The sequence below is a fragment of the Ictidomys tridecemlineatus genome, chromosome 7 (genome assembly GCF_052094955.1).
Source record: "Ictidomys tridecemlineatus isolate mIctTri1 chromosome 7, mIctTri1.hap1, whole genome shotgun sequence".
Classification (NCBI taxonomy): Eukaryota; Metazoa; Chordata; class Mammalia; order Rodentia; family Sciuridae; genus Ictidomys; species Ictidomys tridecemlineatus.
In genome coordinates, this window is record NC_135483.1 from 50,426,432 (window position 1) to 50,453,951 (window position 27,520).

The 27,520-nt window shown below is 38.5% G+C and overlaps 1 protein-coding gene and 1 pseudogene across 1 annotated transcript; one reads left to right on the top strand and one right to left on the bottom strand.

Moving 5' to 3' along the window:
- Chmp4c (charged multivesicular body protein 4C) lies at nt 1-26,631 on the bottom strand. Its single transcript, XM_005335999.4, has 5 exons — nt 26,271-26,631; nt 6,409-6,586; nt 3,867-3,981; nt 1,172-1,325; nt 1-980 (listed from the first exon to the last, which is right to left on the bottom strand). The coding sequence occupies exons 1-5, from the start codon at nt 26,614-26,616 to the stop codon at nt 916-918; spliced, it is 858 nt and encodes a 285-aa protein (XP_005336056.2). The 5' UTR covers nt 26,617-26,631; the 3' UTR covers nt 1-915.
- Nucleotides 7,807-8,222, top strand: LOC110599201 (small ribosomal subunit protein eS24 pseudogene; annotated as a pseudogene).
- Nucleotides 26,632-27,520: the final 889 nt, after the last annotated feature.

The following is a 27,520-nucleotide window of genomic DNA, read 5'->3' on the forward strand; positions in this document are numbered from 1 at the left end:
TCACATTATATAATGATTTTTATCATTTTATGGTTTATGACATTTATGAGTAATACATAATCTTATAATTTATCTTCATTTAAAAACAATTATGGCCAAAATTTTATTCAGGACATATTTTGAATTGACAATATTTTTATATAGTTACAAAGTTTGTAAAAAAAAAAAAAGTGCAAGAGAGCACAAAACAGAAAAGAATGAACACTCACATTTAGCACACAGAAGCCACAACAGAATCATAATGGCCTGGGAGTGTTAACGCAGCTCCCTAAGTGGCTAAATTACACCCCAGAGGTTCTCGCTCAGCAGTGTAAGCCTTTAGTGCTTTCAGACATTTGGGGAAATGCATCCATTGCCCCATTCCAAGCTTAATTGGCATAATAAATGTCAATTAAAGCTCCTTTAAGATTTTAAACTGCAAGACTCAAGTGCAACTCTGTATAGACTCATACGGAGACTTCCCCACCAGAAGTCTTTCCTAAAAGAGACTCCACATATTTAGGTTTACCATGGGCAACGTGGATAGACAACACACAACCTTGCATTCACATAGGAAAAGACGTTTCCCCAGCTATCCTAAACGTGTCCTTCATAAATGGCTTGTAAACTATTACATATCACACATGTCAGTGGAATTCAGCTTTCAACAAATAGAGAGAGAACATCAACTCAAGGACGGGAAATACAGGAGCCAACAGAGGAGACAGACGTGTGCCCCCCACCATCAACATGGAGGGATCCTTTCAGAAGCCAACTCCTTTCCTAACATTTACTTATGAGGCTCAAAAGGCAATTATTCACTCATCCAGTGTAAATATAAAGCAGGGTCTTTGTTAACTTCTGAACTTGACAAAAATATTTTTTATGTCTCATGCATAGTTCATCGATTTCGGTTTCAGGAAATTCCACTTTAGATTAAGTAGCCCAAGCTGCCAATTGCTTGATACCATCGTCTTCGTCTTCTACCCTCCTGGAAGAGGCTGGAACATAAAAGTGATTTTAAAAATTAGTCATTGGCATCACTCCCACTTTCAGCCTACAAAAAGGTATGAATTAACAAATAAAATGTGTTTATTTATGAAATCAAATGTAAATGAGTACTAAAGGAAGGGACCTGGCTATTATTTTTAGGAAACTGTGAGAACACGGGTAGTGGAGATGGTTAACAGACCTGCTCGAGATCGGTGTGCAAAGGAGGATGCGGCTGGCCTTCTATCTGGCTGTGCTGGGAGAGAAGAGGAAGGCACATTTGGAAGCCGGATATTTGTCATCTTCTTGTTTAATTCCTCCTGCTCCAGTTCTTCAAGTTCTGCCATCAACTCATCCTGAACGTAGGAGAAAGGAAGAATTACAGAGTTAACGTTTCAAGAAGTGGGTTTCCTTAAACACAATAACAAGAACATCTGCTACCCAATTGATATGTGAGAACCCAGTGAAATGGAATATTTATTTTAAAACTAAGTCTTTTTTGCAACACTGAGCAATGATTAGAAAATGAATATTTGGGGTTGTGCAAATTTGTTGTAGTTAATCTTATAATACTTCAGTAAACAGCCATTCAAGTAATTTGTGCTAGCTGAATATATAATCTCAGTTTCTGGGAAATTTACACCTTGCCTGTCATTTTTTCAATATGCTCTCTTCTTTTCTCCTGTTGAGAAGCGATGAAACTTTAATTGGAAGAAATAAATATTTTTATTTGGGCTAATGCTACTGAAAACAGAACAGTAAGCATAGCAAAAACCATAATGCAATAAAAATAAAAAGAATCAGAGATACTGTGGTACTTTTATCAAATCATCAAAGTTAACATAAATCATGTGTGTGCTTGGGTTAATACAACTTCAGTTCAAAGACAGGTATAATGTATTTCTTTAACAATGGTCCAAGAGAGTCTGGTTTAATCTTAAACTATTCCCTGAACAAAAGCTGTAGAGAGGCAACATTAGTTTGAGATCTTAAGGATGTACGTCACCTTGTACCAGGTCTGAGATAACCTGAAGTATTTCACATCTACCTGCCTCCATAAGTTTCAGATGGAGATCAGCTCCCCTCAGGAAAAAGTCAAGAGTCAAAATTAAATTTACCATCATTGAATTTTTTAGGTTATCACAATTAGAAATGACCTGGGACACCCTTATAATCAACCAGGTAGATTCTTTATTCATTCATTCACTCTTGATTCCACAAATTTAGGACAGAGTTTGAACTCAGTACTAGAGATGCAAAATTGAATCCACACTCACCACATTCAAGGAGTGCATGCTTAAATCTGGGAGAAAGCTATGTAAACAAATGTATTAAAGTGAGGTTAATAACATCATGGAGCAAGAGAGGAGATACTTAAGCCAAATCCTCATTGATCAAATTCATGAGTATCAGATTTGCAGAGTTGACTTCTATTAAACTGACTGCACATTAAAAAAATAAAATAAGAAGGTGTATACCATCAGGTAATGTGAAATAGCATGATGGTGTGGTTAGGTGCTTTACAGTTCTCCTCAGTTTATATAAATAAAATGATAATAGAAATGAATAGTCTGATGCCTAGTTCTGCTCAAAAAACAAACATAGTAACTGTGGTAATGGCAGAATGAGCTGCTTTATGTTGAATGCATGCCCAGAATGCCATGGGTACTTGACAATTACCAACAGCACCAGAAAGATATTGATGCTTTCTTCAGGAAATATGATGGACACAGTAGCTATCTCCTCCATCATTTTCAGCCTTTCAGTTCCAAACTCTTATCTGATCATTTATGAAAAGATTTTTAGAACTTAGTAAGCTTTGGAGATAATCCAGTGATCCAAGAGTTTCCATTCTATCTATGAGAAAACTACAGGTGAGAAAAGTAAAGGGACTTAAGATGTCCTCATAAGCCCAAGGCCCTTTCCACCATGCCACAATGCATGCATTAGATACTTGTTAGTCTACACACCAGGGTTGGCAAATATTTCCTATAAAGGGTCAGATAGCAATGTTTTAGGTTTTGCAGGCCACGTATCTTTCTATCACATAGTCTTCTTTGTAATTGTTTTCTACAATACTACAAAACTGAAAAACATTCTTGGCTCTAGGCCAGACAAAAACAAGCAAAGGGAATGATTTGGTCTTCAAGCCATATTTCTCCAACCTCTGGTCTATGCCATTTTTAAAACTCAGTTATCACTCAATTCTCACTTTCTAGGATTCCATGGAGCCACATTGTACTTGTTAGATGTATCGTTTTTAGTATCACATAGAAGGAAGTTGGACTCTTTGCTATGCTACTCTAGTATGTGGACATGTTTTTAAACATGCCCTAGTCCTACTTGTGTATGCTTCGAGTAGCGCAGCTGAAATTCACAGTGCAAACACCACCAACATAATTACCACCTCTCTGTATTATTAGACTGATTAATCTAAACAGAATGTATGTGTTAATAATGCCACCCCACATTATGTTGTTTCATAATCTGACTAATAAACAGAAGCAGCCAGACCTCTAATTTAACATCTACAAAGCATGATGCCTGCATTTTGCAAAGCAACACAGTCTGCTTTGTTTGCCCAGATGTGTGAGCACTCGATCCCTCCTAATGGGGCTATTCAGACTCCAACCATTAAAAGTCAGTAACTTTACATAATCACATGCCGCTTTTCCTTAATAGCTGAAAACTTAATTAGGAGTCTGTTTGCCAAACTAGATTAATCTTTCCTTTAAATCAGAGCTACTAACTCTTCATTTCCCCCTTAAAAGAAGTACATTTTCAACAAATATCATTTATTCTCTAAGGAACAAAAGAATCTACCCACTACATACCGCTGGGCTGCTACCCTATTGTGGTATAGCAGCCACAAACCACATTACCATTGTGTTACCTACCTCATCAAAGCCATCGTTAAATCCAACCCGTTGAGAAAATGCTTCTGAGATTTCTTGGGCAATGTCCTGTTGCTCGGTGATGTCTTGCATCAAGTCATCTATTTTGTTCAGATCCCTAGCAAATAATAATTTGTTGAAATATTTTAGGATTTTACCTTAAAATTAAAAATGTAGGCATAATCCCAAATGAAAAATTAGTGGATTTTTTTTTATTTGAGATGGAATCTTGCTGTGTTGCCCAGACGGATCTCAAACTCCTGAGCTGAAGTGATCCTCCTGCCTCAGCCTCCTAAGTAATTGGGATTATAAGTATATACCACCAAACCCCACCACAATGAGTCAATTTAATATAAACTTTGTGTGTGTGTGGTGCTAGGGATCTAATCCGGGGCCTTGTGCATGCAAGGCAAGCACTCTACCAACTGAGCTATATCCCAAGCCCATAATATAAACTCTTAATTATTTCAGTAGCATAACAAAAATTCCCACTGTTATAAAGTTGATAAATTTGCATTTCAAAAAACTTAACAATCCTTTATATGCACCTATATTTTAAATATTAAGTAAATATCCATTACCTTTAGGAGTTACTACAAATCAAATTATTTTATAACAGAATTTATGGGGCCATTCTGAAATTTTGTCTAAAAGGGCATTTGTAAAAATTTAGATATATACTACCATATATTACTTCTGTAGGAGATATACCACGAACCACCGGGGACCACCAAGATGGAGATATGTACGGCAGCTCTCAATAGCCACTTTCTGAAAGCAGCATTTGTAGAAGCTGAACTCTGAGACTAGAGATCTAATTTCTATAATACCCCAGATCCTGATGCCCTGAGGGTTTTCCCAGAGTGTGATGCCCCAGGAGATTATTAAAGGGAAAAGGATTTGGCCTATGGGTCCCCCAGAAAAATCAGCAACTACAGCAAAGGAATCCATGTGGCCATGGGCCTAGGTGAAGAAGGCTTAAAGGCACTTTCTAGCACCAGAGCCCCACTGGCCGCTAACCCAACAGCATAAGCTGTTGGTGTCCCCAGGGTCTAAGATGTCTCTGTAATACTCTGTCTCCATATCATTCCTTCAGCTCTGAAACTAGGCCAAGCTGATTGGATACAAGGTTACTTAATAATGAGAGACACTGTCTTGTGTCTCTCATTATTAAGTAACCTAAACACTGAAAGTTTGTGTCCCAGTAGAATCACTCTTTTTGAGTTTATCAGATTCTCTCTATATGCTATGACCACAGAGTACTCTGACATATTTTCACGCAGTAATCAAAAAGAATACTTTCATCACTCTCCTATACCCTTCATCTCCAATCCTTACTATTATATCTATAATGAATATATTTATTAAAAGGAGAATGAGAAATGTGTTGTTAAAGTTTGGGGCTGGGTGTGAAATTTTCTCAAAAGGAACACAATGGCGTGATGCTCCTGAGCTACCTGGGGAGAGACTAATTTGTACATTTCAGCACCCAGCTTACAGCAACCATAGAGAATTTAGAGTCTGATAACAAATCTAATGACCTCTCTGAAGCTGCCAAAATGGTGGCTGATTGTTAATGGACTACAAAGGCAAGAAAATGTTCACAAGGCTGTCTTCGCTGCCCCAGCCTCTGCCTTTTCCACTCTTCCTATCTGTGCAAATCTGTCTACATCCCTCAGGCATTCATTGCTCTTATGCATCTTTGACCAAGATTCCACTGTCATGACCAACACCAGGAAAGGATCAGGTCACTGGCATTTACTTCCCAATGTGGGTGTAAACCAAACTGCCACCAGCCCCACTACCACTATGAATGATTATTGAGTGCTTACTCTGAAAACTGTGTTAAGTGCATTTCATCTAGCATCTCACCGAAATTTCCAATTTACAGATAAGGAAACCGAATCAGAGAGAGAGAGAAAGCAATCTGCCCAAGGGATTGTCTCTGGGCAGCCGGGATGATAAGCCAGCAAATTTGAGCCCCAAAGTATAAAATTTCATTCCCACAACTGTTACTCTCTCTATATTCTGTATCTATTCTACAAAGTTCTCAAACCTTGGGTGGTATCAGAATCACCTGGGAGGTTGGTTAAAAACAAACAAACAAATAAAAAATCCTATCCTACTTCCAGGAACCTGGAATCTGTTCCCTTTAACAGCTCAGATTCCCACCCAAGTTGGACAACCACTATTACACAGTTCTAATGCCTGCACAGATGTTGTTGACACTGAAGGGTTTTGTTTTTTTTTTTTTTAATTACAGAATGAAGGTATGTACAGAGAGGGAATTTCAAGCAATCATAGAGAACTAAGAAACATGAAGGATAAAAATGTACATCCTTCTTTTTTTTCGTGGTTGGTTGGTTTGTCCTCGTCTTTTTTTGTCACGGCAACCTCTGATCTACCTCTGAGAAAGCATTCCATTCAATATGCCAAAGAGCCTCAAATGAGTAAAGAGATTCCTGCTAAAATCATCATATAATTTCAAGGGCTTTTCCCAACCCTGAGGGCATTTATGATTCAGAGGGAGAACAAAGTCACGCACATGTTTTCATGAACAGCTTTCATTGCCTTTGCTGCAAAGCCCATGTTCCTCAGCACCTCTGTGTTGGTGTGGGAGTTTTCCAAAGCTTCTCTCTGGAACTCAATGGTGGAAAGGGTGCCGTCGATCTGAGTGAGCTGCTTTTCAAACCTCTTCTTTCTCTTTAGCGCCTGCAATGCAGCTGAACAAGGGAGAGACCACCTTTATTAAGGGAAGAGACACTACTCAAGGCATTTACACACACCACCCACAGACTCAGAACTGATGACACCTAAGACAAAGCGCACACCAAACACTCCTGAGACACTACAGGGTGACATCTCTCAAACACTGTGTTATGCTTTCTTCCAAAGATCTGCAAGGTATAACAGAGGATGCAAAGTCAATTATAATATTCCATGAAATATAACACAGAAAAAAAAAATTCTGTCAATATTGGATTTTTCTAAAAAGATAAAAATATGAGTAAAACTAGGCAAAACAAAACAAGTCTTTAGAGGAGCAAAGGACCTGAATGGTTGTCAATTCTAGTCCTGCTTCCTTAAAGGTGAGTTTATGGAGACGCAGATTAATTAAGTGACTTGCTTAAAGCTAGACCACTAATGGGTGGCAGCTGGAACCAGATCCTGGAGTGTGGACCTACATGTCTTGATTTGAAATGATTAAGAAATGGCCATTAAGGTTACATCTAACCAAGTATCCGTGAAATCAGTGCAGTTAGAGTCATCCTCAAGGAGTACATGGCATATGGGTGTCATAAAAGAACATTGCCTTCAGAGAAACAATATCCAAATAACCTTCTTATTCACCCCTTAGCAAGATAATCTTACCTGTATCAATTTGAAACTACAAAACTAAGAGTCCTTTGACTTTAGCATTTTGAAAGGCAACATTATCAGGCCCTAAAATGTTCATTTTTTATATTTATTTTTTAGTTGTAATTGAACACAATACCTTTATTTCACTTATTTATTTTTATGTGGTGCTGAGGATTGAACCCTGGGTCTCATGCCTGCAAGGCGAGCGCTCTACTGCTGAGCCCCCTAAAATGTTCATTTTTGATAAAGCATTTGGGGGAAGTGCAAGAAAAAAATAGAAGAAGAATGTTAGCATAAAGATAATTAAATGGATTTGACAAAAGAACTCAAATAGTTTGTGGATCTGGACAGAATCAGATGAGTTATTACAACATACTTCTGGGAGAAAACTCCTTCTGTTTGCAGGAATTGCTTTTCGTAACTCCAACAAAATTTACTTATTCCATTGTTTTTTCACTGGTGCACAGACTCATAGGCATTGTATTTTCTTAATAGATTTTATTAGTCATCCGTGAAGCTCTTTTCAACCCTCTCTGGCTACCTGAGGATCAGCCACCATCATGAATGACACATTCATATCCAGACCAGGAAGTCCATGACCAACTGACCACTTCAGAGGGAACAAATGGTTACTGATTTCCTTCACCTTGAGAAGACAACAGTACATAAGACAGATTCTCAGGAAAATCAAGCCAAAATGTACAAGACCACCCCAGACATCATCTTTGGTTTTGGATTTAGAACCCATTTTGGTGATGGCTTTGGCATGACTTATAATTCTTGGGTTATGCAAAGAAAAATGAATACAAATATAGGCTTGCAAGACATGGCATACACAAGAAGACAAAGACCTCAAGAAAACAGTGAAAGGAACATAAGAATAGAACAAAGGGAGTCAGGGGAACTGCAAAGTCCAGTGTTAGTGCCAGCAAAATGCAGAGTAAAGACTCTACCATGACTATCTGTGGCAATTGTGCCAGTTTTTCACAAGAAGGTTAATAAACTGCAAGGACTTTGAAAAAAATCAGCACAAAATATCATCCTATATCCCACTTATATTTTTTCCTTAAATTCCATCTTGTCTTATATTCATATTTTGGCCTTCTTTTGGTTACAGTTTGCTTTTAATAAACGTTTTCATGGACCTCTATTTCAAAATTTATTTGCCCTTTTTTAGAATGCCTATTAAAAATAGCATATACTCGAATGTTGTTATGGTTTAAATATGAGGAATCCCTCAAAAGCTCTCGTGTGAGACAATGCAAGAAAGCATAGAGGTGAAATGATCAGATTACGAGAGGTTTAACCTAATCAGTGCATTAATCCCTTGATGGGGATTAACTAGGTAGTAACTGTAAGCATGTAGGGTATGGTTGGAGGAGGAGGGTCACTGGGAGCATGACTTTGGGGTTTATATTTTGTCCATGGTGAGGGGAGTTCTCTCACTCTTTCTGCTTCCTGGTGGCCATGTCCTGCACCACACCCCTCCACCTTGATGTTCTGCCCACCTCAGTCACAGAGCAATGGAATTGGTGGTACTTGAACTAAAACCCCTGAAACTGTGAACTTTTTCTCTTCTAAAATTTTTATTGTTGGATCTTCTGGTCACAGTTGTGAAAAAGCTGACTACAAGATGTGTTTATTTGGTGTGAGTATTTTTAATCTATTTAATAGATGCCTTTTCCTGGTGAGGGGCAATACTGGGAAGTGAACCCAGAGGCCACTCAACTTCTAAGCTACATCCCCAGCCCTTTCTATATTTTTTTTGAGACAAGATTTTGTTAAGTTTCCTAGGGCCTCAATAAGTTGCTGAGGCTGTCTTTGAATGTGATCCTCTTGCCTCAGCCTCAGGAGCCACTAGAATTACAGGCATGCTCCACTGCATTCGGCCATAGTCTCTGTCTTTTAGGGTAAGATTTTAACTCAGCCTCATTTATTGTAATAATTGATTTTACCAAATATGATCTTTTTACTGTCAACTTCTGTGTCTTCTGATTGCTGTATATTTTGTCCTCCTTGCTTTCTTTTCTTTATGTAGATTAGTCAAGTATTTTTGTTCATTTTTTCATGATAATTTGTGCATATACTAAATTTATTCTCCTAACAAATATACTTGTATTTAAAATATACACATATAACTAAATAAGTTTTGTAACCCTATTGAAAATTAATCAGTCTATAATTTACTGTTCCCAAACAAGATTCCCTTCCCACCCCAGACCCCACATGTCTAAATAATCTGCAATTTTTTTTTACTTCGAGATGACTAATAACAAATTTCTTGCTATTCTTTCAATTGTTTAAGGGACTCTTTCTCAATAATAAGCATCATATGCATAATTTCACTAGTTATTTACACTAATCTGTATGTTTAGTGGCTTATTTTCTTACTATTGCTCCTTATATTCTACATTGTTCTCTTTGATGGCTTTTTAAATTCTAGTGAAGTGAATCTTTTTTCAGCAAAGTATTTTTTAGTATATAGATAAAATACTGTAGATATACTTATATAAATGTGCATAGATGTAAACTCTGAATACCTATAGGTCTGAAAACATCTTTATTTTGTTTCAAACTTGCATGATAATTCAGACTTTTCCAGAATTCTAGATGCCAAATATTTTAAAATTTTAAGACTCTATTCTGTTGTTTTGCAGTAGTCAACATCTCAAAAGTTTGATTAAAAATATTTTAATTTCTTTGTAAATGCTTTGCCTTTTTGTTTATCCTCTGAAAGTATCTGAGATTCTGTTTTTTATATTAAAGTCACTAAATCTTCCTAGGATAATTCTAGGCATGTGCCTTTTATCTTTTGTTTTTTCCAACTAAGCATTTTTATTATGAAGAATTAGAATAAAAATTTCTTTTAGCTTAAGGAAAAAGTGTTCCATTATTTCTTTTGTTTCTTCTCTCTTCTCCAATATTTCTGTCACTCTCTTCTGAAATCCCCACTTATTTTTTAATTATCTAAACCATCACCCGTTCCCACATAAACATTCTGTTTTCTCTCTTTTGAAACCTCTGTGAGATGGATACCAGCTTCTTTGGCTCTATCCTCTAACTTATTAGTTTGTCTCTCCATCTTTTTGATCTATATCCAGGGAGAATTTCTTGACTTTATTTTCCTGATTACTAATTTCATCTTCACCTATATTCATTTTACCTTTTTCTTGCCCTTTAATTGGTTTTTAAATTATGTTTTTAATTTCTAACTTCTTGTTTTCTACCTGCAGATTTTGATGGCAGCATTCTCTTGTCTCAAAGATGCAATAGCCTCTTGAACTCTGAAGATACAATACAAGGTGTTTGTTTTCCACCTTTCATTTCTGAAACTCTCTCTCTTCTCTTGGGTTCCATTGTCTGCTTTGCTTACCTTGATGCTTTTGCATAACTGCTCTTCCTCAAAATGCTTCTGTTTGTCTCTTGTAGGTTCATATTTATAAATGAAAGGCTAGAATGGTTCGTGTAAGTTGCTGTGTGTCTTGTAGTTACAGAAGCCTCTCCTGGAAGGAGAAGGCTGCCCACGGCTCTGTGGAACAAGTGGGAATGCCGGCAGGCAGGCTTCCTTCCACAGGAGGGAGTGAGCACACATTTGGGGACTCCTACAGTTGCCCAAGAAAGGCTTTGCTTTCAGTGTGGACTATTTCTCCCTCCTGGCAGTGGTGACTTTCCTTCCCACCCTCCCTACCCACTGTGGGGTCCGGGGTTACCGCAGGCTCTGCTGTTTTCCTCTTTGGGTGTGGTATCACAATTAAGCTTTTATTGAACAGCATTTACACTTTAATTATAGAACAGCTCCTATTTGCTTAATCTGTCCTTTAGGAAAGAACTAAAACATTTTTTTTCTTAAGTCAATTGGCTCAACGACCTTCTTACAAGATCACACTTAAGAGAGCCTTACCACATTAATGACCAATCTGTAGGAAGGTTTTCTCCAATGCACAGGGAGAATGGCCAGCTGACCCCCTGGGCTACCCCCTCTGTCTGTGGATCCACAGCTGCTGCTGAATCCACCACACTGTATTGTAATTATTTGTAAAATCTGTTCTGTTCCATCTCTCCTGTGCCTAATTATAAACATTTTGATGAAAGAGCATCTTACGTCTCTGTTTCTCCAGCAACTTGTCCAGTTCCTACGACTGGGTCAATAAAATACATAAAAAAAAGTAACATTTACTGAATAACTTTCTATATGCCAAACTGGTGCTAAGTGCTTTGTGTGCATGATATGATTTATGCCACTTAACACACACACACACACAAAAAAAAAAACACACAAGAGCACATACAACAATAAGCCATTTTAAAGATGATGGAATAAATTAATATTAAATAAATCAATTTCATGATTTTGTGCCCCACAGTACAATAACAGCATGGTCCAGTGAAAAGAGTATGGAGTGTGGACCTTCTTGCCCAATTTAACAGATGTGTCACTTGGCTTCTTTGAGCTTTAGTTTGTTGTTCTGGGAATGGGGATTAAATCAGGCCTGGGAATTATAAGAACTGGGATCATTTATATAGCCCCTGTGAATGACAGGGGCATAGCCACTAAATATTACTATCAATGACAGTGATTTATATAACATTCTTAATAAGATTGTCTATCCCAATTCTGATAACCCTTGAAAACAAATTACTTTTTTTTTTTTTCGGTATAACTCACCATAATAGGAACACAATATTACAAAACTGCTGTGCATTTCAATAGGTACAGCAAACCATGGTTTCCAGCAGAGAATCCTAAAAAGCTGACTAGCAAATACACATCTCTTCCCCCAGCACTCTGGAACGTTTCCAGGGGGTCTCCTCCCTCACTTGCCAGGCTGTTTTGTGCAGTGGTATCTACTGACCCAAGAACATTTCCTTCCAGAAAATTTTACAAGTTTTCCATGAAGAAATATGCCATATTTCCTAGTAAAAATCATAGATTTTTTTAAAATTAAGAAATATAATTTGGTATAAAGAAGTCTTGGAGTCTCCAAACCTATATTTTAATCCTACCTTTACCACTTAATAACTGCGCATAATAATCTTAATGTGTACCCTTAACTCTCCTTACTGATGTCCCCTCACTGGAATAATAACAACACTAGAAGACAACAATAGAACGGAGAAGCTGCCTGCTTCCAAACCTGGGCTCCCTCAATATACAAGTATGTGGCTTTAAATAACTTGCTTAGCCTCGTGGTTAATGGGAATATAACTCACTCAGTTGTTAAGGATTAAATGAAATAACACGAGTAAAATGCTTAGTGCCATGCCTGGCACATACTGCATAATAACTAAATATTAGGGGTCTTTGTCCTCATGGCCATTTCCTTCATAGGTTGTCGGAACCCCAACGGGGAGATACACACAATATGCAAAATGGTAATTATTAATAAATTCTGGTTCGGACACGATTTTAAATGCCTATGTTAACACATGGTTTCTGCCTCTCAAAATATTTAGGAGAAATGTGAAATTCACCCAGGATTGGGACCTCAACTTTAATTCCCATATTGCAAACTACAGATTGGCCGACACCAGAGTCCCAAACTCAGACAGAGCCAGGAAGGTAATGAAAGTAAGTGAAGCAGAGAGAGGGTCAGGAAAAGGGCTTTCTTTCTTTTCTCTCCTATGAGAAAGAGAAACGTTTCTCTACTGTAACATTAAAAAACAGTGCCAGGGCAGGCACAGCAGCATGCACCTCAATTCCCAATGACTCGGGAGGCTAAAGCAACAGGATTGCAAGTTCATGGCCAGCCTCAGCAACTTAGCAAAACTTATATCAAAATAAAACATATTAAAAGGGCTGGGGATGTAGCTCAGTGTGATAAAGCGCCTCTGGGTTCAACCTCTAGTGCATTGGACACTAGCCTCAGCCTCAGACCCAGGACCTCAAGAGAAGTAAGGGGGACCCAGAGACCAGAGAGCATGTACATGATCTAATAGAAGCAACACCTCTGGGCTTCTGTCTATGGCTGCCCTGCAGATCTACAGGCCTAGCCCCCCCATATATTCCAAAGAAGTAAGAAATCTGGATTTGCAAGCAAAGTCCCCAAATTTTAATTTTAAATACTGATTTAAATATTTTTTTTATAAATCTTGCATAGGTAAAACCAATGACTCCTACATGACTAGATCTCACATCTACTGTGACTTTTGTTTTTTTAATATTTTTTAGTTGTCAATAGACCTTTATTTTATTTATTTATATGTGGTGCTAAGAATCGAACCCAGTGCCTCATACATGCTAGGCAAGCACTCTACCGCTGAGCCACAACCCCAGCCCTACTACTATGACTTTTTGAGAAGGCATGCAACAAATGCTGCAAATCAAGCATAGCTCCTGATATGGCAAAGGGCACTTTTTAGAACCATGTAGTTTAACTTGTTTGGAAGGTTTAATTACATTTTCCAGACTCCCAGCATGTGTGTTTAAGCAGCTGGTGAGAACTGGGCAACTTTCTTTCTAAAACAAAAGAACCTATTATATCCCTCTGTGGTAGAGAAACAGCCAAGAGTTTCGTCTTCTCACATAATAGTGACGTCCCTTTAGCAATGGAGCTGAAGAACAATGTGCTTTATGTTCAGGAGAACATAAGTCAATACAGAAGAGTCTTGACTGCTGACCACTGGAGATTGAGAATGAAATGCAAGAACTATCCACTTCAATCAAAATAAAAGCCATCCTATACAATTCTGCTGCCAAAGGAGGAAGACTTTCAGTCATTTGCTCCAAAGAACTTAAAATAGCAAAAAAGGGCTGTAGCTTCATTGCTTGTATAATGCGTAAAGCATGTTGGTTTTAAAGGTCAGTCTGTTTTCTCATCTAGGATGTATAAATGTGTGCATTGCTAATCCTGGCAAACAGGAAGAACCTTTTAGGAGCCATTTTATCCAGTGACTTCAGACAACCCTGGTCATAAAATATGAAACTGCATTACGTCAGCTCTTCTCTATGAGCTCTAAGGAAGGAAGAACTAATAGATGAGGGTCTGAAGATTAAGCCAGTTATGAGAGTTCTTAAGAGAGCTATGTCACAGATAATTGGTTATGTCATCTTTTGTTTTTAACTGGGGAATCTCATGATCAGGTTTTATTTGAGGAAGTTTACTGTAAGCCCTGTTCATATTCATATACAAATCACCTCGTAAATTAAGCAGTGCCTTCCATTTGTGGTACATGATTTTAGTTCTCAGAAAGCACAGTCTGAATAAGTGTCACAAGCATTTTACAAGTGGGATACAAATAAAATCTTTCTGTTCAAAGTCACAGGTTAGATTGGAAACAGCTGAGAAAATACTAGGAAATTTTAACAGTCATTTAGCCAGGAACATCCCATTATGAATTTTCCTAGGTTTGTGCACATTCAAAGAATATTCTTTATTCATTTATTTCAGAAACCTAACACACACCTATTAAGGATCTACCACATGCCTGGCACTTTTAGGAACTAGAGGAACAAAGGAACAAGATGACAAACTCAGAAAGGTAAAATACAAAATGGACATTCAATTGCTTATTCACTATGCTGTAAGCATTTATTAGGGCTGGGGGTGCAACTCAGTAGTGGAGCACCTGCTTAGCATGTGCAAGACCCTGGGATGGATTCCTGCACCACATAAATAAAAGAAGCATTTATTAAGCACCTGCTATGTTATAGGCACTGCCCCCAAGGACAGTAACATGCATAAGTAACATTCTCCATCTCAAGTCGTAGTGAGAATGAGACATGTACACAGTACAGTGGATACACGGAGAGATTTGAATCAATCTCTCTCTCTCTCTCTCTCTCTCTCTCTATCTCTGGAGTAAAGGAAGGCTTCAGAGAGGAAGCAATGTAGATAAAGCCCAGTGACTATCTACACGTATACTCAATACACTGATCGATAAAAAAAACATGACCTCTCTCCTACTGCAAATCTCATACCAATATGAAGTTTCTGGCTGAGATATATTGGACACCAGGAACTATAAACCTCACAAATAGAGCAAATCACACCAGCTTGCCACACCAGCTGGATCTTATATATAACCTCCATATTTTCAGAGGTCTCCCAATATTAAATGTCATAAGAAGGGTAAATAGCAAACTAAAAAAAAAAGCCTGGAACACAACAATGAAATATGGGATTATACAATGGCAAGACAGATGCCTGAGAAAACAGTAAAAGGGAATGAGATTGGAGAAGCTAAATCAGAGGTTTTCAAAATAATATAATAAAGAAAGAGCATTTGGAAGTGGAATATTGCAGTGAGCAATCCCACAACTTTGGACCTCATTTTGTATTTGAAAACATAGTGTTTGATTAATATTACAAAGTGCAAAAGATAAGTGGATCAGTGCCCTCCTCCTTCGCCAGATACAGAACAAATAGACAAGGACAATTAAAGTGATTTTCCAACAGAAAAAAATGCTCATTGCCTCATTCTAAATGGTTCACAGTTGCTTTTGAGGATGAGGCCATTCTTGCTGTCAGGATAGCATACAGGAGAATATTAGAGGAGGTAAACCCTAAGGGGAAGCTCATGATCCAAAAATGCTATCAACCCTGAACTATAGAAAAAGCAAAAATGTAGCAAAAAAGACTTACTTTAAATACCCAGTGAAACTCTCATCGCTTATAATTAATTGCTACAGAGGTCAATTGCCAGGCAAGTAGAAGTGATCTGTTATTGGAACAACATACCAATACATTAATTAAAATCTACTTGATATTCTTTGTGAAAACCTAATTAATTGTTTGACACTAGGCAGAATACATAACTGACTGAATATTTGACTTGCTACTAGTATTATTCATAACTTCACAAATTGGTAATCTTTGTGGACCTCCTGTCACCTAGAATATAAGAAAAATGGTATGAATATGAAATCAGCAAATGTTAACAGAAAAAACAGAAATAGCTTCTTATGCTTAATTTTACAGGGTATATGTGTACTTGGGATGTAATATATACATCTATGTATGTAATATGTTATTTAAATGTTATGTGTATATTTAATGTGGTTCTATTTTCTACTTATTGGAAAAATTCTTTGTTCATGAGATGCAGCAATAGTTTGAAGCACTATGCAAGTAACCACGAATGTGCTCTATCACTTGAAGTTCAAGGACCAACAAACCATATTCCTTTTAGATCTCACTGTCTATGACTTTATGACCACTCCTTTGAGAACTTATGGTCAACAAATTTTGGAGTCACTCAAGATGAGTATTAGTATTTTAAACTCTTTAGAAATATACTTATCCTGAAATTAATGACACACTATCCTATTCTATAATTCTTCAAAGACAAGTAACACTCAACAAATCAAGATAGTTTTCATGAGTAAAATTATTAAATATTTAAAGCTCACAAAATGATATAACATGGGATCTATATGTGTGAATCTTTATGTGTGTGTGTGTGTGGTGGGGGGTTCTAGGGATTGAACCCAGGGGACACTTTACCCCTGAGCTACATCCCCACCACACCTTTTTATTTTGATACAGGATCTCAATAAGCTGCTTAGGGCCTTGCTAAATGGCTGAGGCTGGCTTTGAACTGTGATTCTCCTGCCTCAGCCTCCCAAACTGCTGGGATTACAGGCATGGGCCACCACACCTGGCTGCATATACAATCTTTGAAAAGTATACAAATTAGTTTAACATAATCATAATTTTTTTGTTCTCTCTCTCTCTGCAGTTAACAGAGTGTAACTTTTGCATTAGGATAATATTCTTGTTCAAACTCCAAGGTTTTATTTACTTCCACTCTGTATGTGCTAAATATGTGGAAAGAAATGGTATAGCTGTGAGTGGTACTATGTGCATGTAGTCCCAGCTACTTAGGAGGCTCAGGTGGGAAGATATCTTGAGACCAGCCAAGTAAACATATCAAGACTCTATTTCAAAAGAAACAAATAAAAATTCAAAATAAATGGTAATGTAAACCGCATGCTTACTGAGCAAGGCCCACAGAACAATGTCACAGCCACAGAAAAATAAGACACACCCATTATGACTATGTAGCCTACAACACTCTGTGAAAAAGTCAAAAAGATTCACTGGGAATTATTTAAAGAGAGAACAAAATGTCCAAAGTGCTTGTCAAACATTGGGTTGCATAATTTTTTTTCTCTAAACTTCTTTTGAAGACTTTATTTCCTTTAAGCTAGAAGCTTGACATTAAATTTTAGTTTTTAATCAAGGATTTCACTTCTAATACAGGATTCCTAACTTTTCATAGAGAATGAGCTCCTTTTCTTTGCCTGTAATTTTAGAATCACCATTCTTGCTTGCTTCCTTTTTGAGTGAGTTTTCTTCTGTGGGTAGTGATTACAGGGTTGGTATTTTAAGTCACTAGATTGCTAGACTGAGGAAGAGATTAATGAGGTTGCACAGGGCTATGGTAGCGGGGCCTGTCCCTACCTGTGGAGCTAGCTCATTGAGTGTCTAGTGTGTTTGTTAGAACTTCTACCAAAGGATAATCCGTAGAAGCAGGAGAGACCAAAATCACTGGTAATGTGTACTGAAAGCATTAACCTGATTACATTTACTAAGGGGGAAGATCAAGAATGTGATTTAAAATAATAATAATAAGTCCTCAATATTATCTATTATATTAAGTAGCTAGGATAATTAAAAAAGTACATTCGCATGCAATCAAGCTTATTATACAAATAGAACAACAGCACAGTTCACTCATGCCCATTCCAAACCTGACCTATAAAGCAAAGAATTCTAGGGGCTGGGGTTGTGGCTTAGTGGTAGAATGTTCGCCTAGCACACATGAGGCACTGGGTTCAAACCTCAGCACCACATAAAAATGGAATAAAGATATTGTGTCCACCTACAACTAAAAAATATTTTTTTAAAAAAAGCAAAGAATTCTAAGTTTAAAAAACTGAGTATTAGATATTGGACCTTCTATCTCATTGGCTATAGTAGCATACATTTTTCCTTTCCTGTTATTTTTAAAATTATCTTAAATGAATAGTTCTAAATACTGAGAAACATGCCAACACCTTAAGAACACATGTAGGGGGCTGGGATTGTGGCTCAGCAGTAGAGCGCTCGCCTAGCACGGGTGGGACCCGGATTCGATCCTCAGCACCACATAAAAATAAAGGCATTGTGTTGTGTCCATCTACACCTAAAAAATAAATATTAAAAAAAAGAGTTTAAAAAAAGGACACATGTGGGTAAGCTCACAGTTCTCTTCTGCCATAGTTTCTTGAAACTGTGTCAAGTCCTCTGACTCTGGTATAGTTACAGGTTAATACAGATTTTCTGTATTAACCTGTAACTATGTTATTCTATCTTATTTTGTCTGATTCAATAAGCTGAAAAAAATAGTAGACAACAAGAAAAGTCACATTCTTTTCTTAACATACATGTTTCCCCAAATATAGTGTCTTCTCACTCTGGTGGAATTTAAATGAAGAATAATAATGGATGTTTCAATATTCATAATACTGTTTCGAATTCATTAATGCTTTAGAAAAGTGGGTGTAGTGTTATGCAACATTACAAAGAGTCCCAAATGTTCTTCTGGAAGTGGCCAGAATGCATCAGTGAATTGTCAAAATCTGTGCCACACGTACATGACAGAACAATTTTAGAGCTGTAATATCGTACACTTTAATTCTGAGAAGTTAGAAAATAAGACTGTGATTACTAACAAGTCCATATGAGTTACCAAAAATGAAAAATGCCAAACTGTTTAACCTTCTGGGCATATTTTCTTTGGATGCTGACTCAAGGAAAGTTCACTTGCTGGCTTTCTAATCTAGCACAGAAAATCATACAGAAAGCTTTGAGGACCACAGTCTTGAAACCTCATCTCTTGAAACAATCTCCTGTGGCATTCTGAAGAGCTCTTTAGTGAATGTGATGAATCTAACACACTATCACTTCCATGATCCCCAGGCACGTGAAGATAGTTTGGTTTTTGGTATGAGATTCACAAGGTACTTAAGAGCATTTTGTGTAGAAAAGAGAAAAAAAGTGGGATAAGCAAAATGATAATGGGTTGAAATGTAGGTCAGGTGTATTCATAGCTAGATGAATAACTGAGTTTAAATATCTAAGTTTCAAAACCTGAGTATTAGATATTTGACCTTCTATCTCATTGTCTAGAATAGCACACATTTTTTCCTTTCCTGTTATTTTGAAAATTATCTAAAATGAATAGCTCTAAACAGTGAGAAACATGCCGGCACCATTAAGAACAGCTGTGGGTGAGATCACTCAATGAGCTAACTCATTGAGTGCTGATCTATCAAGGGGTAGCTGAATCTTAGATGAAACATTGTTGGGATCATGTAGAAGTTATCTTGGAATGAAGTCTCCAGTAGAAAGCCATAAGGTTCTGTCCTTTTTTCTGTCTTACTTGATATTTTAACAAATATCTCTGTAACAACAAAAACATTGATTATGGCTGATTCAACTAAAAGAGCTCATATAAAGGGCAATAAAATTGGAGTTAAAAATTCTAAATTTCAAATTATGAATTTAATTAAATTTCAGTTAAAATTCTTAACCCAAAATAGAATGTTTAATAGAAATAAATGTAAAGCACTAAATGCAAGCTTGACATGTTGGTTTACATAAGAGGAGAGGGTCCTCATCTGGCTAAGAGTTTTAACTCTTTCCAAATCTAGTTTAAAAAAGTAAGTCACATGGGCACCTGAAAAAGTATCCACAAACTGAGGACATATTGACAGAGCAAAAGAGATAACAAGCCCAGGGCACCCTGTGCTGGTCCATACCTAGGTGTGTGAGTGAAGGCCTAAGTCAAAATAGGATCCTTGTCAGGATCAGAGGGAGACAGAGGCAGTGGGGGGGGGGTGAGAAGTTTTAAAATCATAGTTTAAGCAAGGGGGATTTTCAGGTGTGGGGCATATGTTTTAGGGTCCCCCACTATGGGGTAACTGTCTAGGTGAGGGAGAGAAACGTGGGTGGGGTAGAGGCTGTGAGAAGGATCACATTTCTTCACATTTCTACAATCTGTATTTCTGGAAGAGAGAGGGACAGTTGATTGGGGAGGAAGACCTACCCTAGGTATTATCATCCAGTAAAAAAAAAAAAAATTTTCTCCTCCAGGCACTGGAATATTGAGTATAGTATAAGATAATCAGATAAACAAAGGCAAACAGAGCAATATATGAGAATGCCCAGTTGTAATTTGAATATGAGATAAATCTGAAACCCTCCTTAACTGGTTGAGTTGTACCACCTATAGACATATAAATGTCCCTAAGGAAACTGGGTCATAAAAAAAAAAGAAAAGAAACTGAGTCAGATGGCTATAAAGATCTGCCAGAAGCTCCTCAATTGTTTCTTCAGAAGTAAACAGAGGGGATGGTAGGTAAATATTTCTCATCCAGGTATCTGAATGACAACAGAGAGGGAGAAAATCAAGAGATATAGGATAAGGGAAGAGAACAGAATAGAGATTAGTGTCTTGCAGTTGAACAGAGCACTGAATAATATTTCACAGGCCCTCAAGTGTGGTGGGGATCAGAGTCATTAAGCTGCTTCCTCAAAGTTCAGATATGTGGACTACAAACTTAATAAATTTAGCAAGTTCTGGTGAGCAAACATTTTAATAAGCATCCAGAAGGAACACTAATGCAGGTAACTGGAGAGCCACATTCTGAGAAACTCTTCAGAAAGGAGGTCACCAGGTAAGCTATATCACCCAGGGGACTTCTGCCAGGGTCCTGCGGTTACCTGAGCCATGCTTTTGCCCTCAGTGTTAGCTGGCTGTGTTGTGATTCTCTTCACACTGAAGTCCTTCTGGTCACTGGTGAGTGAGTGTGGAAGAATTCAGCCCCAAGACAAGTACAGTTAAAAGCAAAATCAAGAGACCAAGGAGGTTCCTATCACTAATATAAGAGTGGGCTTGTGCACACACCCCTGCTCTGCTGCTCTGCAGCAGACCATGTCTGCAGCATGACTCTGAAAGCAAATCCATCCCTGTCAGTCCACACAGCCCAGACTCCAAAGCAAGATAGCTCATTCAAGTAGAGGACGCTCTGCCTGGGCGACTCACTTCACCATACAACCTGAAGAACTGGGGGAGCAGCCTCAGCACCAGATATTCCCTTGAATCATATGTAATATTACCAAGGAGAGCTTTGGGACAAATTTACTTCCTGTCTGTCTCAGCTTTTTCTTTCTATTAACCTATGAGATCAGCGAGCGGAAGCCTACAGAGAGCCACAAATTGAATTCACTTCTTTCATCTAATTACATATCTGGAGTTGTTGCTCAGCCCTCAACAAGACAAGCATCAGGGCCATGACTAGGGTGAGAAGAGAAGGAGCAGGTAAGGTACAAAATGCTAGGCGGCACTCACCCAGGTCACACAGGTGTGTCCTGGGTGTCTCACCTGCTGCACTGTAAACTGGGCCCTGGGGGACAAACCTCAGCACAGTAAAGGAGGTTTGCTAAGGGAATAAAAATAAGGAGAATGAGGGAAAGGACTCTCAGAGAAAAGATTGTTGTCCCACAAAGGAGATACAGTACATTGATTCAACATTATTCAAGGAGACAAAAATCTGGGTCAGTAAATGGGTTGACTTCAGCTTAAAAAAAAAAAAAAATGCTACTATGATATACCAAGGCAGATATTTATAGAGCAGTATACCAAGTGCTTTACACAGAAATGTCATTCATCCTCAAAACTCTAAGTATCTGTTATCACTGCATTATGTAGATGAAGAAATGGAAAATGAGAGAGGTTCCAAGTGTCAGATTTAGGGTCACAGAGTTGCTAAGTGACAGACAGGGCTAGAAATCAAGCCCAGGCCTGGCTAGGTTCTTAACTATGACACCAAGTTCCTTTATATTAAATTATAAAAATTAAATCATGAAATTGCACTTGAGCAAAATCCCTACGGCCATCTGTCAGGGATGTTATAAAAAAAAAAAAAAGACCTCAAAAAGGAATTAGAAGAGTAACCTCTAAGGTATGTTGCCAAACCAATGTGGCAGCAGAGGTTTGCAGTGGGCTAAGATAATTGACACTCTGGAGGCCCACCAGCCTGGGGCATGGAAATTCCAGGTGACTTGCCATATCCCAGTGAGGCGTATAAATAATCATTGCCATGGGGGCATGATGTGAAAGGGGTCAGGAAGCACTGAGAGAGTAAAAGACTTGTTTTTTTCTATCTCATTCACATTACTATGGATTTGGAGTTCTGATACTGAAGCCTGGCAACAGGGCAGAATCAGCTGGAAGCACTTCTTTAAAGTCTGATGCCTAAACCCATTCCTGAGAGTTATATCAGAATCTATAGGAGCGGACTCCAGGCATCCAAGTGACTTTATTATGTAGCCAAGACTAAAAACTGCTGTAGGTGACAGAGTTCAGAAAGGGGGAAAAAATTAAGCCATGTGTAAGTTGGATTTTGTATAGAAAAGAGCACGAGCTATAAAAGCAGGTGTTATGTGATAGTAATCTGAAGAACTAAAAAAATTAAATTATGAATCTTGCTCCAATTGTTGTTCTTCATTTGTTTTGGTACTGAGAATTGAACTCAAGGACAGTTTACCACTACGCTATATTCTCAGCCCTTTTTATTTTTTATTTTGAGATAGGGTCTTGCTAAGATGCTGAGGCTAACCTTTGAACTTACAGTTCTCTTGCCTCAGCTTCCAAGTTGCTGGATTAGAGACATGCACCACATTACCCAACTCTAAGTGATACTCCTTTGGACCAACAGAACCTTTTTGTGTGTCAGGGGAGGGGAGGATGCTGGAGATTGAACCCAGGACTTTGTGTATGTGAGACAAGCACTCTATCAACTGAGCTATATCCCTAGCCTCCAATATCAATATTAAATATCATGATATTATGGTTATCACAAAGTCAATTTGGTTATACATACTTAGATTCTTTTTGATAGATATTTATGGTAACCTCAAAAGAAGTTTAAGATGAGGAGAATTAGATATTTCTGCACTGCCTTTCTACAAGTGATCATGCAAACAAGATTCTGACTAAATTCTGCAAATACATTATTAAATAAGCATGCACTGGTAAGCAAACATAAACAGTTTGTCAATCTGTTTCACAAGCTCAATGAATTCCCAACTCTATGTCCTTCAGATGCTCCAACACACGTTGTTTGAAAGGCTCACTGAGGCTGACAGTGACATTTCCTAGAAGGTGCTGTGCCCTATGGGAGATGCACTCAAATCAGAAATCCACCAGAACCAATGACAGGATGCCATACTGATTTGAGATCAAACTTCAGATACCACCTGGTTTTAAGTAGTAATGTACCTAGTAGATTCTTCTCACGAGTTCGTACATGGGGGACAAGGAAGTGTCTCTAAATCTACCTTAGCTAATCTAAAATTTCACCAATGAGATCCCACTTCGAACACTTGCTAACTTAGAAGTTACTTGTTTTTCTAGTAAAACTCCTTGTGGGCATTTAGATTGCTGTCAAGGCTTCTGTTGTACAGAAACAGTTCATTGAAGAACTTTTAGTTTTCAATACAATGCTAGCTGTAAACTTGGCAGGGTGTTAGTTGACCAACCAAGTCTAGAAGCAAAGCTTTAACTGCACATTCACTATCTCACTCTGGTTACAATGTAAATTACAGCCATTCTAACAATGACATAAAGCAGCATGGGGACCATTTAGTATTGAGTATACAGAGTTTTAAGTTACTATGAGTGTGAAAATAGTGGCTAACAGAGGTAATTAGATGTGTATGAAGTTATCTTGTACATTTTTTCTTTTTTATATGACAGTAGAATACATTACATTCTTATTACACATATAGAGCACAATTTTATATTTAGTATACAATCTCTGATTGTATACTAAATATATTCACACCAATTCCTGTCTTCATACATGTACTTTGGATAATAATGATCATCACATTCCACCATCATTTATAACCCCAGTCCTCTTCCTTCCCCTCCAACCCTTCTGACCCATCTAGAGTTCATCTATTTCTCCCATGCTCCCTCTCCCAATCCCACTATGAATAAGCCTCCTTATATCAAAGAAAACATTCAGCATTTGGTTTTATCTTGTACATTTTGAAGGTATTGATATTAACAGCATTTCTAATGCACAGGGCTGTGACTGAATTCTTTCCATAGTTTATACAATAGATGGCCTGATGCTAATCAGCCTCTGCTGCTTACTTGCAAGGGCTACTGCAGAACCAGGCCTGGGATAACACCTGTGAAGTTTCCAAGTACAAATGGCAAAGAATGGATGAATTTCTTAACACCAATTGGTGACTTGTTCTTTACACTTGCATCTGTAATTTCCCTGATTCAAGGGAGTTAGACTGGGGCGCTTAACAATGTCTTTAATTTTCTTTGTGTTTACAAAGTTAGCTTTTGACACACTTTAGTGCATTGCCAATTGGAGGACATTTCTGGGGGTAAAAAAGAAGTAATAAAACACATATTATTTTACATGTGATTCTCTGAAAGCAAACCTACATGTTTACCAGTTCCTTGAAGGAGATATTCAGTTTTTATGATCATTTTAAACCAATATTTACTAAGCAACCACAGCAGACAAAACTACACACAAATCCAAATAGATGACAAAGTCGAAAGATGCCTTGACAGGCACTAAGCAAATGTCAGAGCACATATCAAACTGAGGAAGAAGGGAGGAGTAACAGATTGACCAGTGACATTTTTGACCAGTGACATTTTAGCAACCCATAATGATATGGTCTCAGTTTAGAAACTGCCATTTAATAACTTCCTAAAGTATTTTCTGACATAAAGTAAAAATAGAAACCACTATTTAGCTCTAAAACAAGCTTTAATATGACTAAAAGATATATGCAATAGAAGAGAAAAATGAAACTTGACCTTTTCATTGCCAGTAATAACTGGCCATAAAAGTATCATGCCTACATTTACAAGAAGAAGCAGGCTGTCAAGTTCAACTCCATGAGACACCATTCCTTTCCTGCCTTAAACAATGGCAGCATCATTAGGGTGAGCTCAATCTTCCCAGGGTTTCTTCATGACTAAAGAAGCCCAACTTGAGGATGCAGATGTTTAGGGTTTGGAGGTAAGCAAAGTCCAGTTCTATCACTTCTATTTCTGTGTCTGCCTGATATTATAAGAGCAAAACCACTTCATCTTCTCATTGGGTTTTTATATGTGCCATGGGTACCATTTGGATCTAGTCCTAGAGAGAAAGCCATATACTGTAGAAACCAATTAACTCTGGCAAAGAACAAAGAGTTCAAGGTGCAACAGGAGAACCAAGAATCATTACTGATTCAAAGTCCCTTGTGTGTGGTAAAAGCCAGTGATAGGAAATTTAATATTTAATTCCTCAACTTTTTTTTTTTTTAAAGATCTCAACTACTCAACAGCCAGTCGAAGTTTTCAAAGTCTGAGGAGCAAAGTAAGCCAGAACAAACTAGAATATGCTTCACTGGAGATTTATGCGTGATTTGTGTTGGTACACAAACATACAGCAGAAAACTTAATTGTGCAGTACTGGAGTGGGAGGGCTGGACTAGGGAAAGGAAAGCCAGAAGCAAAATTGAAGGGAGTGTCAGAAAATTCAGTATTCAAGATAAATAACATTTACTGCAATATGTACTAAAACTCAAAATCAATACAAAAATTCGTAATGAACAAAATATCCCATGAAAAAAAGAATTTTAAATAAAGAAGTGCCGTATAGAATAACATACCAGATACCAGAGAAAAAGAATCAGTAATATCTATCATGACTTGATTTGAACACTTGATTTGGGGTCCTTAATGGATTCTTTTTTTTTTTTTTTTGTATTAATTTGAGTCTTTTAAATATGGCATAAAAGCATTGCTCATTTCGAGATTTTGGAAGCTCTCTTACATTTTGCCATACAGGTAAGTACCTTGCTCAGGTTACCCTCATCACCGGGCCCTGGGGTCCAGCATCAGATCCTAGAAAGGCTGTAAAGCAAACCCTGCCGCCTGGGGGACCAGGGTGCTCTGCTCCCCATGGTCCCCAAGGGAAGGAGGGGCCAGAGGTAGGTGGGAGAGCTGCGGCCTGGGGGCGCGACCCCAGCCTACCTCGCTTATTCTGCGTGCCGTGCTTCTTGGCCAGGGACAGTTCTCTCTGGATTCGGTTCTCCAGGTACTCTTGTTTCTTGCCCAGCATCTCCTCAGTCTCCCGAAGTCGGGCCAGGGCTTCCTGGGGGCTGGGAGCAGCCCGGGTCTTAGAGGAGCCTCCCCCTTTAAAGAACTTGCCCAACTTGCTCATGGCTGTGGAGTTGGGGGGCAGTGCTGTGCCGGGGCGTCTCTGTATCTCCCCAGGGCTGCGCCCAGGGGACAAGGGGGCGAGAAAGTCCAGACCCAGCAGACGACGCTCCCGGGAATCAACAAGTTGCAGGCGCAGGTGACACACACTCCTGGGCATTTCCTGGCTGCCTGCTCGGCCCCGCCCCTCAGCGCTACCGGGAGGGTAGGGCACCCCATTCCGAGGCGGCCAGCCGGCGCCACCCGCCCTCTGGGAGTTGTGGGAGAGCCGAGAAAAGTTGAAAGGGGCAGGAAGACTGCGCCAAAGTTGCTGCCTGATCCACGCTGGGGACGCACCCAGGGATGCGAATGGCTCCAGGGGGCTTGCGCAGTACCTGATCGCGGATATAACAAGTGCGCTCTGCCTACGTGGAATATAAGATCGTGTGTGTGTGTGTGTGAATGTGTGTGTGTGTATGTGAGTGTGTGTGTGTGTGTTTGTGTGTGTGTGTGAATGTGTGTGTGTATATGTGAGTGTGTGTGTGTGTGTGTGTGTGTGAACGCGCGCGCACGCGCGCTCAGGTCTCTGTTCTTGTGAATAAGAATACTCTGGATATTTTCCTCCAAGTGTGTGTCCTGTAGGTAGAGGTGTGTGGTTTCCGGGACATTTGCCTATCATGAAGGTGTGTGGGCAAGTTAAGAGCAGCTGCTCTGATTGGCTGGTCAGCATTTGTGTAGCCCAGGCAGGTTGGTATGTGGCTAAGCGCCAGCCAGTTGGCATAAGTGTATCTAAATTATTTTTCCATATTTTCAAGTGAGAGATGGTGGCTATTTGTTTTCCAAAGTCAGGACTTCTCAGTGTGTTTAGTGGTTGCATTGACGTCTGTAATTAAAAATCTGAAGCTTTCTGTGTGATTGGCAGTAGTATATCAATAACCTTAAATGGAGCTTCCCTTCTGTTTGAATTTTGTCAGATGCCTTTATATAAACACTTAAGTAACAAAAAGTAGAAAACGACCTAGAGAAAAGATACATTATTTAGGTCATGCTCATTATCTTTGTCCCATCAATTAGAGGTGCAAGCA

What these genes read in the sequence shown, in the direction of transcription:
- Chmp4c (XM_005335999.4), bottom strand. Translation starts at nt 26,616, where the DNA reads ATGCCCAGGAGTGTGTGTCACCTGCGCCTGCAACTTGTTGATTCCCGG. An exon ending in AAAGCTGTTCATGAAAACAT is followed by an intron (nt 3,982 to 6,408) that starts GTGCGTGACTTT and finishes ATTATTTGCTAG; the next exon opens with GGATCTGAACAAAATAGATG. An exon ending in TGCACACCGATCTCGAGCAG is followed by an intron (nt 981 to 1,171) that starts GTCTGTTAACCA and finishes TTTATGTTCCAG; the next exon opens with CCTCTTCCAGGAGGGTAGAA.